The 20,695-nt window shown below is 40.6% G+C and overlaps 1 protein-coding gene across 3 annotated transcripts in view; it reads left to right on the forward strand.

Moving 5' to 3' along the window:
• The window catches only part of ablim2 (actin binding LIM protein family, member 2), a 247,952-nt gene that overhangs the window by 61,027 nt on the left and 166,230 nt on the right, over positions 1-20,695 (forward strand). The window contains exon 1 of one of the 3 annotated variants that reach the window (XM_049568829.1): positions 5,530-5,706. The exons of the other annotated variants lie outside the window; for them this stretch is intronic. Coding sequence (XP_049424786.1) covers positions 5,691-5,706 — 16 coding nt within the window. The 5' untranslated portion in view covers positions 5,530-5,690. Of the gene's footprint in view, positions 1-5,529; positions 5,707-20,695 lie in introns of those variants that run through there. 3 annotated transcript variants of the gene reach the window in all.

Below are 20,695 nucleotides of genomic sequence, written 5' to 3' on the forward strand. Positions count from 1 at the left end.
CCCCAAGGAAATTTCTTTAAATTTGACACAATGTCCACTAGCACTCAATGATGAACTGAGTAGTTTTTGGTGGTCATAGGTCAAAGGTCAAAGTCACTGTGACCTTGTCTGTCTCATTCTTGTTAACACTACATCCCAAGAATGCCTTGAGGAAATTTCTTCAAATTTGGCACAAACATTCACTTGAACTCAGTGATGTAGTAATTAGACTTTGGTGGTTAAAGGTAAGGGTCACTGTGACCTTGTCTGTCTCATTTTTAATTAGATATCTGAAGAACACCAAGAGGGAATTTCTTCAAATTTGGCACAAATGTTGACTTGGACTCAGCAATGAACTGATTAGATTTTGGTGGTCAAACTTTAAGGTCAGACTGAAGAATAAACTGATTATAATTTTGTGGTCGAAGGTCAAAGTGTCAGTGTGACCTCACATATGTTTTTGGCCATAACTCAAGAATTAATGTGCTAATTATGACTAAACTGCACACAAATGTGAAATAGGATCAAAAAATAAGGTGATGACATTTTATATCCAAAAGGTCAAAGGTCAACTTCATTGTGACATCACAATGTTCTGCAAAAACACATTCTGCAACATAATATTAAACTCCATAACTCAGGCACAGAAGAGGTTACATTTGGTCAAATCCTGAATTGGTGACACTAATCATGAAACTGTACTGATTGGATAGATCTGTGCTGCCAGGGGGAAAATGTGTGTGAAGCATCCATGTTTTCACAGACATGGATGTATACTGTAAAAGAAATTTGACTGGTGGGCATACAACCGCAGGGCGGAAATTCTAGTGTTTAAATGTAATATTGGAATTACCATGCCACTAACTACTGTCAGCAAATTATGTTAAATATAATCAGGCTAAAACTGGTGGGGTGGGATCAAGATGCAGCAGTGGGGACACAGAAGTTGTTCAAAATGGGCCTCAATCCTGAATGCCTGACCATTCCAAGTGGTTGCCCATCCTAAGTGGTATTGCAGTACCTAGAGCCTTGCTGCTGGCACGGCTGATAAAAAGTAATAAAAGTAACATTTGGGTTGATCCACCATAGAAGACACTTATTTCATCTTTGTGGACAAATATTCTCCCTCACGTCATGTGGTTCTGGTATGTTCGCTTGGCTCAGTGCCTAATGAATGTGCCTGCTACTTAACCACTGCGGAAGTGGCCATTGTTTTACTGGGGCCCAGAACATGGAGAGGGTCCAACATCATCACCATTACCCTAAGGTGATCCCAAACCAGCTGAATGAAAAACTGCAAAACTTCATTGCTTCTCCACACTGTACATACAGTGTTCAGTCACAACACGTAACTGGTTGTTGTATGCTTTGGCCATGCAAATTATTTGAGTTGTTAGTTTCTCATGAAACGTTTTTCAACTGTTGTTAGTGAGTCAAGTTACACTACATTATACATTATGTATAAGGGCCATTAAACTGTCATGTTGCCCTTTTCCAAAATTATTAACAGGACACCAAAAACTAAACAAATCCATCTCAGTTTTAGCTCGACTAGGGCTCTACGTATAGACCGAATCACTGTGAAGTTGCACCAGCAAAAGTAGTCACTTCCTTGGGGACAACTGGCAATTCATTTTGATTTGACTTGTTAATTTCTGTTGTCATTTTCAGCTGTAACTGTAAGGTTTAAAGATATACAGCTGAACATGGTGGTCCAACCTACCTGGCATTTCTGCTGAGCTTACTTTATGTACTGTGTTGCTTGGTTAGTGTCTTTGATGAACTACCAGCATAGAAGCTTAGCAAGGTCCTGCTGTGGATGGGACTGCAAAACAAATTTTTATAACCCTTAAAGTATCAATATCAGTTTAAGTGTACGCAATATAAAAAGCAGCTGTAGACCAGCAACTCCCATATTCTCCTTTAATAAAATTACTTTTCTTGTCAATGGATTCTAGTGATTGGTAACAGCTTCAGTTTCCTATCAGAAAAATTGCTGTCTGGTGGCAAGATAAGAGTTGAAAATATTCGAAACGTAGCAAACACTTAAATTGATGTTGGTTTTTTTTAGGTGGATTTTTTTTTTTAGGTGGCTGAAAACTAACCAGATGAGGCAGCTTTTGCTTAGTGCCATTTAAATGTATGTACATGATGCAGGGATTTTCTACCAGCAAGTTATTGTAAACAAACGTGATTTGGTCTATTGTAAAATCATAACAGTGTAGCGTCAAAACAGAAAGCCATCTTTGTAATTCCCCTTAGCTTATAGTTTCTTCTCTGATGGACAGCTGAAGGATATGTAGCCCTCATCCAGTCCCAAGCCTTTGAAATACTGAGACAGATTGTGATGTGACACAGACCATCACAGAGTTACTGATGATAGTGACCTTTAGCCGTCAGCAGGGGAGTGTAAATGAAAATTCCTGTTATTGGGGGAATTTATTCTTGTGCCTGAATGTGAACTCAGTGGCACATCATTATTCACGTTTCACTCTGACTGTTATAACTGAGAAGATAAGCAAAGAAATCTTTCAAATCTGGAAAGAAGCACCAAAATTTGACTGAGTGTACCTCTTGGGTTATTCTTTTGAAAAATCCCATTAGCCATGTAAATTTCAAAATGGCCACCATTTTTAAAGATGGCCACCATTTCAACCATCTTTTACAACATAACTTCATTTTCTGGGCCAATTTCAATGATTCTGGTGTCAAATTATAGTATTATTAAAGTTTCTCGTGTAAATAAATACTTACCACTTCTCCCATGTACTTCTCTCCATCACAGCCAGATAGAAATGATGGGTGCTTCATGAATTTAAGGTCACATGACAACAAATTGCACAGTAGCAGAGAAGCCGCAGAGACCGCAGATGTAAATTAGCAATATAGCTAACTCGGGCTGAATGGTTGTGTTGTGTTGTGGGTTAGGGTTAGGGTTATAAACTAATTTAAAAACAGTGTGTGGCTCATCTTAAGCCACTCTCCCCTACGCCAAATGTAGCAGCCCAGAGATCAGTAAGCATAATATTTTCTTTCAATGGCTGAAATATGATAGGAAGCTTCTTGGCCTCTCCAATACAATAAATCTGGCTTCTCTGTGGTCAAAAATATATGATTAGATATCAAGATTTTACTTATTGGACAATTTTACACAAAGTTGCCCCCAAAATAGCATTTCTGGGATTGAATTGGTGGCCATCTTGGAAAAAATGGCGGCCATCTTGATTTTTGCGTGGCTAATGGGTTTTTATCAAAAGAACAACCCCCAAGTAGTATCTGTGCCAATTTTGGTGCTTCTTTCCACTTGTGAAAGATTTTACTGAAAAAATGCAATTAACTGCTTAGCTATTACTATCCCTTACATTTCAGAAGAAGTGGGAGTAGTGGTCATAGAAATTCTATGGGTTCCTTGACCCCTTAACACCTCATTTTGTGATGGTAGCATGTAATGAGTTAAATTATGTGGTGGTGGCACAAAAAAATGCTGGCTGTTTAGCTGCTAGATGTTTCACTTTCTTCACAAAGTTGCTAGCCTTGTCTGTAGTTTATTGGTTGGGTTTAGCTAAGGTTTTTTGCTTTTTTGCTGTTGCCGCTCTTTATGAAAGTGGAGTTTGTGGGATGGATATCCAAAACAATGAGCTAAAAGAGGCTAAAAGCTAGCTAAAGAGAAACTGCAGGGTTTGCAATAATTTACTGTGGGTTGGTCACTACAGGTTACAACCTTCGACATATCAGATAGTTTACTTTATCCACTGGCAAGTGGCCCCAAAGTTGATCTCTCCTCAGTTAGCTACAAATGCTAACCCAGGGGGCTAATTTCTTGGTGTATAATTAGTCCAACTCAAAGACAAGCTTTTTAATTGCTTACATAAAATTTAAGTATATTTAGATAGCTTGAGGAGGCTCCTGCTTCTTGCCCGGATGAGTTTTTGCCAGCGTCTGCATCTCCCAAATCTCTACAACATTGGTGGCAAGGCAGAGTTACAAGCATCAACCTTGGGAGCAGAAAAATTAAGACAACAGCGAAGTGCAGTTCTTTAACCACTTGAGGCTGGCTCCAGAAGCAAGTCACTCCCCATAGACCTCAGTGTTAAGAATGACCAATTACACAGCAGACATAAACATGTTTACAACCTGGTACAAAAACAGTGTTCTTCCGGTGTCAGTTTTGGTTTTCACCAGGTACTCCAACTTCCTCTCACAGTCCAAAGACATGCAGGCTAATTGGTGACTCTAAATTGGCCGTAGGTGTTAAAGTTAGTGTGAATGGTTGTCTGTGTGTGTCACCCCTGGCGATGTGTCCACCTGTCGCCCAAAAACAGCTGGGACAGGCTCCAGCACACTCTGTACCAGGATAAGCGGTTATGGAAAATGAATGAGTGATGACTTTTTATATAACCCACCTGTTTACATTTCATAAATGCTTAAAGATATGCATAATTAAGGGCAGGGGCACCTTGAGTGACAGGCTGTCTGCCAATAGTGTCCTTCAGCTTCTCAGTCAGATCCACCCCTCACTGCTCCACAGCTCCACCCTCTCACCAAAATATGGTCACTTCTGTCTGGAAAAAACCAAGATGGCGATGGCTGAAATGCCAAATTCGAGGCTTCAAAACGGGAGTTCATAAACCAGTGAGTGTTGTTATGGTAGCTACGTCCATTATTTTTAGTCTATGCAAAGTTAGCATGACCCATAGTCAAAATAGAGTATCAGATGACCTAGATTTGAAATGACTCTAATTTAACTGAAGTATTCCAATATCGGTGGGGCAGTGGTGCAGTAGTTTGCACTGTTGCCTCACAGCAAGAGGGTTCCTCATTCGAACCCTTCCATGAGTTTGTATGTTCTCCCCACATCAGTGTTTTCTCCAGGTACTGGAGACTCTAAATTGTCTGTAGGTATGAATGTGAGTGCGAATATTTGTCTGTCTCTATGTGTCAGCCCTGTCATAGTCTGGCAACCTGTCCAGGGTGTACCCTGCCTGTCGCCCAACATCAGCTGGGATAGGCTCCAGCCCCCCAGCTACCCCCAACAGGATTTTCTTCTGGAAAAAAAAACATTTAAGAGCAGCACCCTTCAGCTGCCAAAACTCACACATAATTTTCTCTTTTGAAATGACCATTGTGATTGTTACTCATAGTAATTTTATCCACTGTTGATATTTATAGTATTGATTAGTGCAGCTTTAATCTATAAAATGCTTTGGAGCTGGTACTGATAATGACCAGTAAAATTTGGTCCCTTATGATAGAAAATAACAGTAAAGGGAAGAGAACACAAAATACTGTTTTACACCACACACATTTTGAGCATTCGAGTTTGGTTGTCAGTGAGACAAATTTTGTGTGGACTGAGGAGACTGGGACATGCTCAGCAATAGACTACCAGGAGAAGGTGTCTTTCTCTTTGAGCTGCACATGCTTCTATTTATAACAAATAGCTGCAATAACTCAGAGAGGTAGGAGCAAGAGGGGTGGGGGTGGGGGTGGGGCATTGGGAGTCATATGACCTACAGCTCATTCCAGAGATAGTGGTTGACAGAGTGCTCACTCTCTGCTCCCATCTATTCTTACACCAGAGCTGCAGAGCATGCGGAGGATGTGTTGCAACACCATCAGACAACTTTAACAGATTTTTGGGATATTGTCTATAATTACTATCACTAAAGGACATAACGACATAGCACATTTAGGAAAACAGCTGAGAGACAATGCCAGAGGAGAAAGGTAATGACGACCTTTAATAACCTTTAACAAGCTATTTGTTGTGTGTTTACCCACCTGTGGGAGAAGAGAGTCTGTACTGATTTACCCGTATTAACCAGGATTTACCTTTTACCATTTCACTTCCATCTTAAGTAGACATTATTTACTGTTTTACCACAACAAATTATAAAAATCCCACAATTCAAAAATATGTAAATTATTCAGAAGGATGCCATATGAGTGTGTTTGTGTTTAAAGCATGTTTCTTTGTAAGTAGTTGTTTACCTTGAGCTAAACAGGCAGCTATTATGTAACCCCAGTCAGAAGCGTGTAGCACTTTCTGTTTGAATATGGTGTGCAAATGTGAATGACAACAACAAGCCTGTGGTAGCAGGCTGAATGCTTATGCTGCAGGTTGATATTCTGTCTGCCTGACTGCAACATCCTTGGCAACAAAAGTGTTGTCTTGGTCCCCTGCCTGCATCTCTAACACTGGGAGCTCAGCCATTTGGGCTGCTTACAAAGGGGAGAGGGCCAGTTGCTAAGAAGAAATCACTGTGATATTCCTGTAGTGATTCACAGTGTGTCTTTGTTATCGCTTAATGTTGTTGTAGTGACCTTTAAGAGCTTTAGTGTATTTTAATTTTCTCTACACCTAGTGTATGTACCGAATATAGACTTAATGTTTTGACATAATATTCTTATTGTGATAGTCTGCAGTGAGGGTGAAAATAAGCTGTGAAGTAGAGGATATACTACATTGCTTAGAGTTTTTTGGTAGAAGATTGTGTATTGACAGTGATTTTAGAAAAACAAAAAATACTGGCATCAATGCATTATTTTGGTTGCACTATTCCAATGTATCTTCATACAACAGTTTGTATGATATCCTACAAATTTCCACCCCACGAATGATGTTATGTCCTTAACGTCAAGTAGCAGAGGTTAGGTTTAGATGAGTAAAGTTGCTGTGGTGAGGTGTAGGAGAGAAAACATAGTGAGGACATACCTCTCAATGACCTGTGTTTTGTGACCCATCCACCACCCCAACCTGCCTCCTAAACGGACTGCTCGTGACTGCTACTTTCATTACGCATCTAAAATATGTGGTTTATGCACGAATACTGGCACATTATTACGTGGGTTGTGTATGTGCTTTCGTGCATTACTTTTTGTGGAAAAACATAAGAAACACTGCATGAGAACAGCCTGACTATTAGGGCTCGAATTTTAATCTAGATTACGATTTGGGCTTTCAATGATTATGAAAACAAAATAATCGACATAAAACGATTATGCGCCTCTTGTCAGTTTCCTCTCATTGTCTTGTGTTGCAAATCAAATGCACCCGGAAGCCGCTCATGCGCAATACTACTCCCTCCTCTATTCACTCCACGAGCCTGTCAAGTAGGTGAACTACGAATAATGTGAGAGGCAGGTGATCGTGGAAAATTTCAAAAACAGTGTGCAGAAAATGGCAGAGGGAGAGCGAGAGAGGTTGGTCTGTGTGTGTGCACGCATGTGTGTGTGTGTGTGTGTGTGTGTGTGTGTGCGTGCGTGTGCATCTGGGCCGAACTCCACCGTGTGCGATACAGAGAGCAGACGAGAATTGTAAACGCACGACCATGTAGACAGAAATGACATACCGTTGTGTAAACAATATAAGTCATCACGTGCACCGCATAATCGTTTGCATAATCGTGATTTTGATTTTGACCAAAATAATCGTGATTATGATTTTTTCCATAATCGAGCAGCCCTACTGACTATTCACATTTGTCATAATATGTTCCAATCATTAACTGCTACCAGTTGCTTCTAAGTATTTAGAAGTGATACTAGCATGTAAAATACCATAATATAAGTAAAAATTTGACTGAAGTAATAGTACAGAAGTTTCTTAAAGGCACCGTATGTAAGAATGTGGCCAAAATGGTTGTGTCCGCCCCCTCTCCCCTACAGATTCGAGGTTGCTGGTTTGTTTGCCCACAGGTGGCTGCCGTGGCAGGGCTGCATCGCCGCGTCCTTGATCTTCGGTTTTCCAGCAGACAGTTCGAGCAAGTCCGGCTTCTCTGCTGCTAACGCTGCTGCCGGGATACAGCGGAGGAGGAGCCGGCTGCTAATGCTATGTACCGGGACACTGCTAATGCTACTTGCTGTGCTGCTAACGTTTGTTTCTCAAAAAAATCAGTCGGGTCGATGACTCATCTGCACATGGGCTACAATGTACGATCGAAAATGAATAACAGTTGAAAGTATTCGAAATGTCCATCCCCGTCTAGCTATGATGCTAGTTAGCCAACTTTGGCTCAAGCTTGCCTGTCGAGGAGAAGAGTAGCCACTTCAACATCCGATTTCAAATTCTTCTTCACTTTCAACCGTCTCCACCATTCAAAAGCATCTCCTATAGACCCTTGCTTTGCCTTGAGTTTTGTCTTGCCATTTTTGGGAATCATAACAAGGTCATTTGGGTTTAGTCGCACTGTCAGCCATTGTAGCTCAGTCGTAACTGTAACTGATGCTGAGACTCTACTGACTGCGTGACTGGTAGACGGCGGTGGGTGGCGCAACAGGCCAAAACACAAATTCAAAACATAAACATGATTTGCGGACCATAACATTTCCTTTTAAATGCGAATATTCTAACATTATTCCTTAGTCTCTGTGACATATTAGGATGATTTTATGACTATTTGCTTTAGATTTCTTACATATAGCTCCTTTAAGTTTCAAATATAAAAAGTACTCATCATGCAGAAAGGCCCATACTGAGTGTCAGTCTATGGGGACTTGGCTTGGGAACCCAAAGGGTCCAGGCCAACCTCACTCCCAACTTGTTAAATACTGCCACTCATATACACCGGGCAGGTCAGTTTTAGAGGCAGCAGGCAACAACCCAAGTTGTCAAATACTGCCACTTTGTCACCAGGCATCAGACACAGATGCAGAGAGACACTCTTTGCGCTAGTATGATACGCAACAGTTGGCGGCAAACCACCGGCAACAGAGAGAGCAAGAAAGTCCTTCCTTGGTTATTACCACATTTACCCCAGTTTTTATTATTTGTATGAATGGAATTCAAAATCGCATTTGTGACGACGCTAATTGCTACATCCAACAGTTCATTTAGTTTCTATCCATGGGATGGCAATTTTTTTTAATTAGGCAAAATTGTTGTTTATTGAACATTTCAGCTTTTAGTCTCATTAAACTAAAAGCTGATCCCATAAGCCCTGATCCTTTTGCCAGTAGAACACCACCACTACAACAAAACCCTGTAAATCAACCAGGGTTTGAAAAGGCTATGGCTAGTTCAGTCGAGTGGTTAGCATTCTCGCCTCACAGCAAGAGGGTTCCTGGTTTGAATCATGGTGGGGTCTTCAAACCTAGGGTGGGGGTTAATTGGTGACTCTAAACTGCCTGCCTGCCTGTCTTTCTCTAAGTGTTAGCCCTGACCAGGGTGTACCCTGCCTCTCGCCCAATGACTGGGATAGGCTGGGATAGGCTGGGATAGGCTCCAGCCCCCTGCAACCCCCAACAGGATAAGCAGGTACGGAAAGTGAATGAATGAATGAAAACTCTATCAAAACATGTATTTACAAACTTGTGCAGTACAATCCAAGTCTCATTGCGTATGCTCAGTACTTCAAAAACACATGCAATTTTGCTAAGACGTAACAGTTTTTGTTAAAAGTAGATGGAGACCGTGTTTAACTACAGCAAAGCTATATCAAAACATGCGTTTACTCTTACATAACCTGTGCAGTATAATCCAAGTCTCATTTTGTATGCTCAGTACTTTACAAACACATGCATTTTTGCTAAAACTAACTGCTGTAGTTAAACACAGTCTCCAATGACTTTCATTCATGAGGACTGTTGACCATTTGTATATCAGTTACTCACCATGTGTCACCTGGAATTTGTGAAGAAAACTTGTTTTTTCTGGCATTACTCTATGGTGAACGGAGAATCCAAAGGCCAACATTTTTATGAATGAAAGTCACTGAAAACAGTTATGTTTCTGCAAAAATGCATGTGTTTGTGAAGTACTGAGCATACGAGATGAGACTTGGATTATGCTGCATGAGTTGTGTGAGAGTTTGTAAACACATGTTTTGATAGAGTTTTGTTGTAGTTGAATGCGGTCTCCATCTACCGTAATGAAGAACATTTGCCTTTTTTGGATTTTACCTTCACCGTGGATACACAAATAGATACATTTGGATGCAAATGGTCATTTTGTGGGTGAGGTATTCCTTCAAGTACTTGAGTAAATGTATTGGTCATGACTGACCCGTACTCAGTTACTTGTGGAAGTAACCTCACTGTTTCTCTTTATAAACACACCACAAACAATTCCACTCTTCTCCAGTGTCTTATTCTTGTTAAAGCCGATCCAGTGTTAAGTCTTTGGCTATGTGCCGTTGTCTAAATGTGGGGCCATAACTGTGCTTTGTATTGAGCAGGGAGGCGTGTATGCTGCCCTCACAATGTGACAAAGCTTGTAAAGTTTGGTGGTGAGGACATACAGATCACACACACACACACACACACACACACACACACACACACACACAGGCCATGTGCTTCCTTACACAAACAAACATACTGTACATTGACATCCTGGACCGAAACACATGCTTCAAGATGAATTGATTGCCTTAGATGTAGATATTTTGTCTTGTTGCAATTAATATTAAAACAAATGACCAACAGCAAAAATGAATAAAAATGGCCATGCTGTCAGGCAGGTACACATACATGCATATACACTTACAGGTATGTAGTCTAGACATTGAGTCAGTGGGGGTACACACATAAACAAACACATAGCGTTTTAAGCACTAGGCCGTGCCAAGGACAGAGTATCCTGGGTGTGTGATGTAATGGTTGGCTGGTTGTCAGCAGTCACAGTGACGCCCGTCACTATTCTGGACCTGCTAGTAAACTGACGGACACACAGATGGTGTGTCCGTCAGTTTACAAGCATTAACCTGCTGAAATGTTATCATTCTAAAAATTCTAATGAAAAGGTGTTACATTGTATCTTTGTTATTAGTCATGATTTTTATTCCCCCCACTAATAATATGAGATATATGAAATGGCATGCAAATTTGAAGACCATTATTTTTTTTACTCACTGTATAATGAACTGTGCCAATGAATGTATTTATATTGCATTGACTTAGTTACTACTGTTTCTCAAACAAGAGATAAAAGATCCAGCAGAGTGATTGGGGTCACTATGTGCCCACTTAGGGACTGGTGTTATGTGCAGCAGCCTGGTCTCTCTCTCTGTCAGCCTGGTCTCCTTCGTCCCTCTACCTGCTGCACACCTGAGAGGAGGAGGTTATAAGAGGGACAGGGAGTTAGTTTGTTTGTGTTTTTGTTTACTGCTTTGGGGATGACACAATAAAGCTGGTGGGTAAATTGTAACCTTTGGTGTCGCGTCCACTTTTATATGTTGCAGCCTCCTGCCCCTAATGAGCCGGGTTTTGTTACTGTTTGTATGGAGGCCGTAACACTGTATAATGTATCTTTGTGCACTTTAATGTCCTTGCATGTTGATAATGGGCTGTGTGTGTGTTGTCTCTCTCCCCCCTAGGTGCTAAACCTGCTTGGCATATGCCAGTGTTCTTGCACTAGCTCTGCTCAAACAGCTGACACAATGCTTTCTACAGACAGGCTCTATTCACGAGTCATGCTGTTTTGTTTTTTCACTACAACTCTTTTATTCTCTCCTACACTGGCTTTTGTGTTCCTGAACAGTTATTAGGTTAGCAAAGCTTTCTTCACACATACTGTACATTCATGTAGAACAGCAAACACACATGTATGCATTGTAACATGCTCAGCTGTTCACTGATTTTCTGCTGCATCACAGTGTCTGAAGACATGTGATCCCTGCTGTTATACAGCACATTCACCAGACAGGTTAATGAGGAGAGCATCGTATCCACTTTCTCTTTTCTCTCTGATTCCCTTTTAAAAGATGTTTTGTCATGTCATTGTCTCTGTCTTCATCTTTGTCTAAAATTACTTCAGTCCCTAGGCTAATTTTAAGGTACTTCTTCTTCCTCTTGTCCTTGTTTCTGTGTCTCTCTTTCTGCTGATACTTGTAAATTAAACCAAACTCAACAAGTCAAATCTTTAATAATGCTTAACTAACATCAAGACCAGTGGCAGGTGAGTTGAACAACATTCATAATCTTGTTACTATGCAATGTGGTGATGGGAAATCTTGGGTCCTAGCATTCATGTAGCTGCAACATGACATGCTCCATCCACCCAAACATCTTTACAGACCAAGTACAACCCCTCATGGCAACAGCACTCCCTGAATGCCAATGGATAATGCCACTGCCATGAGGTAAGGGTACTTGGTGGTGTTTGGGGGGTGGTGCATGTCAAGTGGCATCTACACAAATGCCAGGACCCAAGGTTTCTGATCAGAACACTGGATTGTAACAAGATGATGAATGTTATTCATTTCACCCACCAATGGGTTTCATGTTTTGACTGATCTGTGTATTTATGTTGTCTTTTGCTATGGGTCATAAACTTTCATTACGTACACTACAAGAATGATAGGGGGGGTAAGGGATTTGCTCTCATTCAGCCACAACAGCAATAGCCCTAGCTTAAAGTCAGCCTACCAGTTCAGCCCAAAGGTGTTTGACTGTGTTGAAGTCAGGGCTCAAAGCATGTAATCAAATTCTTCCACCTCAAACAGGGAAAACCAACTCTTTATAGAGTTAGCTCTGTGCACGGGGGCCTTGTATGTCCATATTTTAGGTCACACAGAGCAGGATCCCATTGGAGTTCATAGCAGATATCCAATTCCATAACTATTTGAAATCAAGAGAGGAATATTATGGCATTTATGCTGATTGGACCTCATAGGGTTTTGACTTGAGGCAACTACATGGAAATGTTCCGGTAGAGCCAGCTGCAGTAACACGCGGGCTCATATCTGTAGGCAGGGTTTGTCATCCACGTGGAAGAAATATTCACTGAGTCATCTGTCACACCAATGTCAGGGATCATATGTCTTCACACAAAGAACACATTCATTAGAAAGCACACTAGTTGCCATGTCTTGTTTCACTCTGGGCCATAATTGAATATGTTGACTAATTTAATAATGCCACAGTTACTATTCTGGTTTCTGGTATTATAAATATTGCTACAAGTATAAGTGGTAGTTTTGGCAGCAGTAGAACCAGCAATATTAGGGTATCCAGTACCAAAACATGCTTAATACTGTTACTCAGGAAATCAGTTAACTTTGTTTATTTCCTACACCTCTCTGTTTATATGAAATGCTCTTGTCTTTATAAGGGCTGAAAACAACAACTGTGCACTGGTGTCATTTGCCATATTGATCAGAGGTCAGCTTTCTGTCGTGTTTGACCTCAGGGTCCCAGATCAAATGCTGTTTGGGTCAGATTGCAGGTATGACCGCACAGGTGAATGTTAAGGCTTTGAACAGGAAAAACGACTCATGTCTATTTTGTGTGTATCTATAGTTTAATACAAGACTTGTATTCAGAGAACTTTGCTTATAGGCTCTGTTTGTGTCTTTTTCTTGGCATCTCCAAAGGGTGGGATAATGGAATGAGTTTTCTGTTGGGATGACGGACAGGACACCCTTAAGCAGTGAAATAATGGGTTTAAAAGGCAAGGTCAGGTGTCAGCAGGCTCCTAAATGGTCTTGACATGTTGCTAATCATATATCCAGGTGCAAGATCTGAACAGGGTGGGGCGTCGGTGGCTTAGTGGTAGAGCAGGCGCCCCATGTACAAGGCTGTTGCCGCAGCGGCCCGGGTTCGAATCCAGCCTGTGGCCCTTTGCTGCATGTCACTCCCTCTCTCTCTCCCCCTTTCACACTTGTCTGTCCTATCAAATAAAGGCTAAAAGTGCACAAAAAATATCTTTAAAAAAAAAAAATCTGAACAGGGTGAGAATACAACCAGTAAATTTAGTTTAACAGGTCTTTAAAACTTTCCTAAAACCTGCCATTCAGGCAGTTTTTTTCAGTTGCCACTTTCATAATAAAATTCATTTTACAATAAGTAGAATTGAAAGAGCCTTAAAACTTAATGGCAGTGCAGGCGTTATATAAAGGGGAAGGATATCTCATTATTTAAGTCTAAATCCATCCAAATCCAACATAGATGAGCGATGTTGAATTCAGATTTTAGCATAAGCAACAATGAGGCTAATTTTCCAAGGCTTTAAAGGTAGCTGTGATTCCATGTTTTTTATGTAGTCTAATACCCCTTTTCCACTACAATTACGAAAACCCACTAAAAATAGGCTATAGACTCTTTTACTATTGCCAGTAGACCAAAGCTGTGTACACACCTCTGTAGCGGGCGAGAATGCTGAATGGTGTGTCAACGCTCAATGTCATGAACAGGCTGGAAAACAGGTTAGTAAACAGTAGGAAGCAGCAGGAAGGCCTGTGAAAACTTTACAGTGGTTACTTCTTTTTATATATCTCTTACTTATTCAGTCTCTTTTTCAAACACGGTGCAGGCTAATTTGGACTGATGTTTGAGCCATGAGCCAGGTGGTATTTTGTGGTGGTGTGCCATTGCATCTTGTTGGTAAAAGGGCTAAAATTATCACATTCTCCCAGGTGTTGTTCTTCCATCGATGTCAATTGGAGCTGGTGCTGATAAATACCCGTGACTACTGCAGAGTCATTTGACCTGGGTGGGAATGCCAATTGTAACCTTTCCCATTACATTAAAAAGCCAGATGTTAGTGAGTGTTAGTGTTTTTTTTGTGCAGTGGGAAATGGGCTAGAGAGTCACTCTGTAGTTTTGCCTGTCATGTGACTTCTACCCAGGCTTTTTTCCCAAAGCATTACAAAAATAACACAGAGCATAACATACAGCACTGTAGTAAGTAAGCTAGCAAAATGAATGTTGGGAGAAAGCTTGGGATTCATGTTTTGGTACCATTAATTTACCAACCACTTTACCCAGCAGTATGTCATTAGTTATCTTGCGAAATTCAGGGCATTTGAGTTGTCTGGACATGATTCTCAGATTGGACGTGGCTGAGCCCATGAATAAAATGGTGCTAATGCCATAAATGGTGCTAAACAACAGCAACAATGCTGACAGAGCTAACAGTGTTAACCTGGGGGGAACCTGAAGGTGGGCGCTACTCTTCTGTGACAATGCTGACTTGATATCAACAGTAACTTATGTACAAGGTAGATCTGTGTGTCATCTGCATAACAGTGAAAAGTTATGTTTTGTTTTTGAATAGTGTGGCTGTGGATGTAAATGAATGGAGAAGAGGACTGGACCAAGTATGGAACCTTGGGGTACACCACAGGAGATGTGCTGAGATCTACTGTTTTTAGTTAGCTACGGGCATTTTGTTAGCATTTCTGCCCTTGGTTGCATATTGTGGCACCATTTGAGTATGACACACTGTTCTCTGTTTTATATATATATAAATGCTCTAAATGTCACATATAGGATCTTTAATGTCCGAGAAGTATATAATCCATGAAAAGACAAATTCTCTGCTAATTAGCTTAACTTTATGGTAGTCAATGCCAATGTTATTGTACTAACCTCAATCCAAAATATTTCAACATGAATTTGAAAATGATGGAAAACATGAACATGTGTTTACTCATAAGACAGAAATCTCAAAGGTCAACAGCTCGGCCATCACAAAGTACTTGTCCTGTGGTAATGTGAACATTTTGTTCCCCCGTCCACCCCTGCCGCCTCTGCAGATGGTTCACACCAGGAATGTTGAAGAGAACCATGAGATCCCCATGAGTGGAGGGAACACTCTATTTTTAGGGAGGTGCTGTGGTGTGGCTTCTTGAAAAGGCATTTGAGATGTAACTGCTTGTGTGTTCCACTGTGTAGTGGCCTGTAGTTCATTTTTTACATATGTATTTACACTAAAAGCCCTTTCATGGTGACTTATTAACTAAGTTTTTGCAAGGGTTACTGTAAAACTGTGTTTCTACTGTGTTTTCAGTATCATGTGAAATAGGGAGGTTTTGGGAGGTTCTCAAATTCACTCCCAGCATGAAACACTTCTTGTGTTTAAGTGTCTTTGAGGAAGACACTGACTGTGTTCTTTGTTATTTTTTTGTTGGTCATCTAAGTGGATGAATGTATGGGTTTTTCTTCATGATTCATCAAAGGGAGAGGTTATATCTATACAGTGTAGCCACATGCCTATGTTTGGGCAGTTGTATGGTATGTGTGTGCAGGTAGTAAAGTGCAAACCTCTGCCAGTGGTCAGTGTGTGTTCCCAGAGGCTTCCACTGATGTGACTGTATGCAGCACAGATATGTGAGTTTTTCCTTATATCCGCTGTGAGGGTCCTAAGGACAAAGGGATGTCGTATGCTGTAAAGCCCTGTGAGGCAAATTGTGATTTGTGATATTGGGCTTTATAAATAAAATTGATTGAAATTGATTGATATGTAGTGTTGCATTGGTCAGATAACTGCCTGCCTGGCTGCGACCTTAGGTACAGCAAAATTGGTAGTGGCTGTCAGCCAGAAAACAGATACCAGACAGGCTGACTGATGATATAGACAACTGGTCTTGGAGAAGACAGGGCACTGGTACGTCAATGGGGGGAAGGGAAGAGGACTTTAAGACTTTGCTGCACATTGCACTGGCACTCTTTTCTTCATCATAGAAAGGAAACTAATTATTTGCTTATTTATTTGCTTCTCAAGGCAATTGAATCGAATGCAACTGGACTTAGTTTTGTCTTAGCCATGTTTAACTGAATTATTTCTTCTCTCCCTAATTCTTTGACATCCACTTAATCTTCTGGGAAAAACCCTTTTTTTTCTTTCTCTCATTTGCCCTTCCTCCATCTTTTTGGACAAAACTTTCTTCATTTTTATAAGTGCAGAAATGTTTGGGCATTGAGATCTAAACCTCTGACCTCCTCATTACAAGTTATTAAAAGGACAGACAACCACTGGTGCAAAATATGCCTTGATGGGTGTACTTTCATATCCATGCACAATTTTACAATTGATCTTTTCTTCACTGACTACTGTTGGTGACAAGTGGCAATGTATGACCAGGTGATTCAAGTGTGTGCTGGGAGATAAGTTTGTAAATGAGTGACTATCAAGCCTGAAGCAGGAAAACATGTGGGCACTATCCAGCAGCAATAAAGGAACTGATAGACTTGTTGGGAACACAGCAGGGACAATGATACCATCTGTATACTTATAGCAAAAAGATAGATTGTACCCTGATTGCTTGGAATTTTGAAATGCTTGAAACATTGAGATGCAAATTGATGCCCTGCAAACAATCCTTAAGAAACATAGACTGTATAATACAATGGACATAGCTACCATGATGTACATCACCCACTGGTTTGTGGACTGCTGCTTTGAAGCCTTAAATTTGACATATCGGCTATCGCCATCTTGTTTTTTTGGAGACAGAAATGACCATATTTGAATTAGAGGGTGGAGCTCTGGGTGAGTTAGTTGTGCTGGCCCCGCCCTTTAAAATGCGTAATGTTAAGCTTTAATAAAATGTAAATGTGTGAGTTATACATACAGTTGTCATGGATGTTGACATTAGCCATGGAGACCAAAACTGTACCAGGCGGTGAACATGTTTATTTATGCTATAAAGTTGGACATTTTAACATTGGGGTCTATGGGGACTGACTCACTCTTGGAGCCAGCCTCAAGTGGCCAAGGAACTGCAAGTTTTTGGCTGGCTTTATTGTTCAGGGAGCTTTCCACTTCTGAAGGAAGTGGGTGCAGCAAGTAAACATGGATTGGGCAGGCCTTTCATTATTCATTTTGTCAGCTAAACAGTAAACTGCTTACCACTCCCCCTCACCCTACTGACAGATTATTGGAGCCTTATCACATACCACTACAGCTATCATGTTTACTTGCAGCCTGAATTTCTGGAACAACTTCCCAGATTCTACATCTGGCGCAAAAGATCATCTCCTGTCTCCGTCTCAACTCCACCCTCCTCTTGTATTTGCTGTTTGAAGAAGAAGTAAAGACACTGGATCTCCCCCAACAGGTGCAAGGGTACAGCAATGCCTGCTAGGTCAGATTGGAAGGCAAAACCCTTCCTAGCTCCCCTGCAAATAAAAAACCCCTGTTGCCACCCTCCTCCCAATCCTTTATGCCTTTTGGACTGTTGTCTTCTCCAGATGGTTGCAATCAACTCAGCCGCAGACCTTTTTTATGAGGACTTAAGACTTTCTCCTCCTAAATTCTTGTCTTTATTGGTTAGCATGCCCACATATCTGCTCAATAAAGCCCCACCTCCTACCAACAGTAGTACCAATAGGCAACAATGTCCAACATTCCTATTCTTGTTTTGATTCATTGTGAAAGTCAGCACATTTTCATGTATGAGATCAGATTGTAATCTAGACATATGGATTGAATTAAAGCAGCTTTGCAGATTTTAGCATTATCCAAAGAAAACTTTAGGGATATGTTTTGATTATATTTGCTGACTTCAAGAATGTTCAGCATCACCAAGGCACATTTTTCACTTTCTTTTTGAATAAAAATCAGATTTGGGAATAAGAATTATATGGCATACGGTACAGCCAAATAAAATGATGGAAGGTTATCATCCTAGAGGGATCTAAGGAGGTTTGGGAGGTTTTGTTTGTCTTGGACACACAGATGATAAAGCTGAAAAATGGCTTTGTTCCCTACAGTTGGTGAGAGGTCCCTGTAAAACTTCCTTAGGAATGTGTTGCTCCTGTAGGTCTTTATCATAATACACTGCACAAGAATATACATAAAGCTAGCTGACTCTGTAATGAGGAGATTTTTGTCTGACAACTAAGACAGAATTCTGTATCCATCATAACAGGACAAATTTGTCATGGAAATTGGATGTTTGTGATCTGTCCTTTGAATTTGCAGAACTGTTTATCATGATGTGGCTGTCCTGTGTGTTGTTGCTGTCTAGTGTCTTATAACCATATAGCTGAAGGTCATTCAAGTAAATCAATCAATCAACATGTATGAACTTCTGTTAACTTATTAGACCGTAGTTTACTACATAGAGGACATCAGCCACAAAATACCAACATTTATAATTATTAAAAATGAATTGAGATAAGATAGGCATTTATCGATCGCCAGAGGGTAAACTCGTGTTGCAACAACACAAGGCAACAGCCTTGTACATGGGGTGCCTGCTTTATCCACTAAGCCACCGACGCCCCACATTTTGGTCATTTTTATACTTCATAGTTTGAGTCTCTTTTAAGTCGACGAAAATGTAAAACATTTTAGTCATTGTGTTTTCTACATGTTTTTATTATCTTTAAACTAATCCAGTGAGGCTAATACATGTTTCAGAAATCAGAATCAAGATGATGGGTTTTATAAAAATTTCATTTGACAATTTTTTTTTTTTTTTTTTTTTTTTACAGCTACAAATACTTTCTGCATACTTACAAACTGTCATTTCTCCAGCAGTTTTTGACAGGTTTAAGAGGTGATTTATGAGCACACACTTACTGATCATCATTTGAAAAGCTCAACACCTCTCTATTTATGCTCTGAAAAACTTTGAGACCACAAATAACTTATCTTGGACAACTGATCTGAGTTCAGACTGTTAACCTACAGCACAGCTGCACTCACAGATAACTGAACCTCCGAGCTGCCTGTCAAACAGCATCAAACCATAAACCTTCTCCAATCCAGACTGAGTGGGGTCCTGCAGGGATCAGCTGTGAAGTCCGGCAGCCAGTGGCTGCTTGCTCTGTTGCCATTCACCAGCTAACAAGTGGAGCTAACTGCTAACAGCAACTACCAAACTCCACAAATCCATTCAGCAGCTCCACTATCCACAGTCAGACACACATGGCTGATTATCTACTGCTGAATCACAGCTCACAACTCGCACCAACAGCTGATGCTGCTCCACTGTGAGTGTTTTTGCTGGCTAGTGAAACATCCTGATGCAGACTATTTACTGGAGTTTACCAGCCTGTTGCTCATGGGGCATTTGAAGATAATTACAAGGATGACCGTTCTCAGCTTTCAATGTCCAATAGTCCACAGCTAGCAATTTTGTCATGTCTCATCTCGTCAACGAAAATTAAACATAGATTTTGTCTTGGTTTTTATGATCAAGATCTACTTTTAGCTCATCATTGTCTTGTTTTCATTGTGGGAAAAGGTCTTTAATGAAAAATCAACACTGAAAGAAATGCAAAGGAACTGCAAAGGGACAAAAAATAACTACAGAAACAGGCACAATGACCACAAAAAGACACAAAACTACAACAAAGTGACACAAAACAACTAAGAAAAACACAAAATTATCTCCAAGATACACAAAATTACCTTAATTAGACATTAAATTAACTCAAATCAGCCCAAACAATTACAAAACCACCCAAAGTTTGTGTCTTGCTCCTATTTCCAAGAGGTGGTGGGGTTCTTTGCATGTGCGCTCATATGTCATGTGTCATGTGCATCTCTGTAGCCTTGTTTTAGATAATAAACCAAGTTTTACCCTGTTTATTCCTCACCGCTTTTGTATTTGCCCCTCTCCCACTTTTGCATTTCTAGCTAAGCAATCCCAAACATTTTTTCTGTCAAAACAGCAAGTAACAGTTGATCTGCACCAGTGATGTTGTGTGTCTCAGCTGTCAGGAGCTACTGCTGAAAAGTGACTTCCTGTGCTTCAGTGCACTGCTTTACTCAAAATATCTCATACACTGCCTGTAAAAACTATATTATCAGAGAACAAACTAGTCATCAAAGGGCAAAACATGTCTTACAGTAGGCTACCTCCAAGCCTACCAACGGCTACTACTGGCCAACAATTAAACGACAGAGACAAACCATTCCCATGACGTCACCTCCCAGCTTGTTGAAAGATGGCTGCGCCCTGCTGGCGAAAAAGTAAAACACTAGTTTCCTAGCAAATGAGGGTGGATAATAAGTTTGATTTCTGTGCCATGTCTTGCCTAA

Source organism: Epinephelus fuscoguttatus, linkage group LG23, assembly GCF_011397635.1.
Source record: "Epinephelus fuscoguttatus linkage group LG23, E.fuscoguttatus.final_Chr_v1".
NCBI classification, from domain to species: domain Eukaryota; kingdom Metazoa; phylum Chordata; class Actinopteri; order Perciformes; family Serranidae; genus Epinephelus; species Epinephelus fuscoguttatus.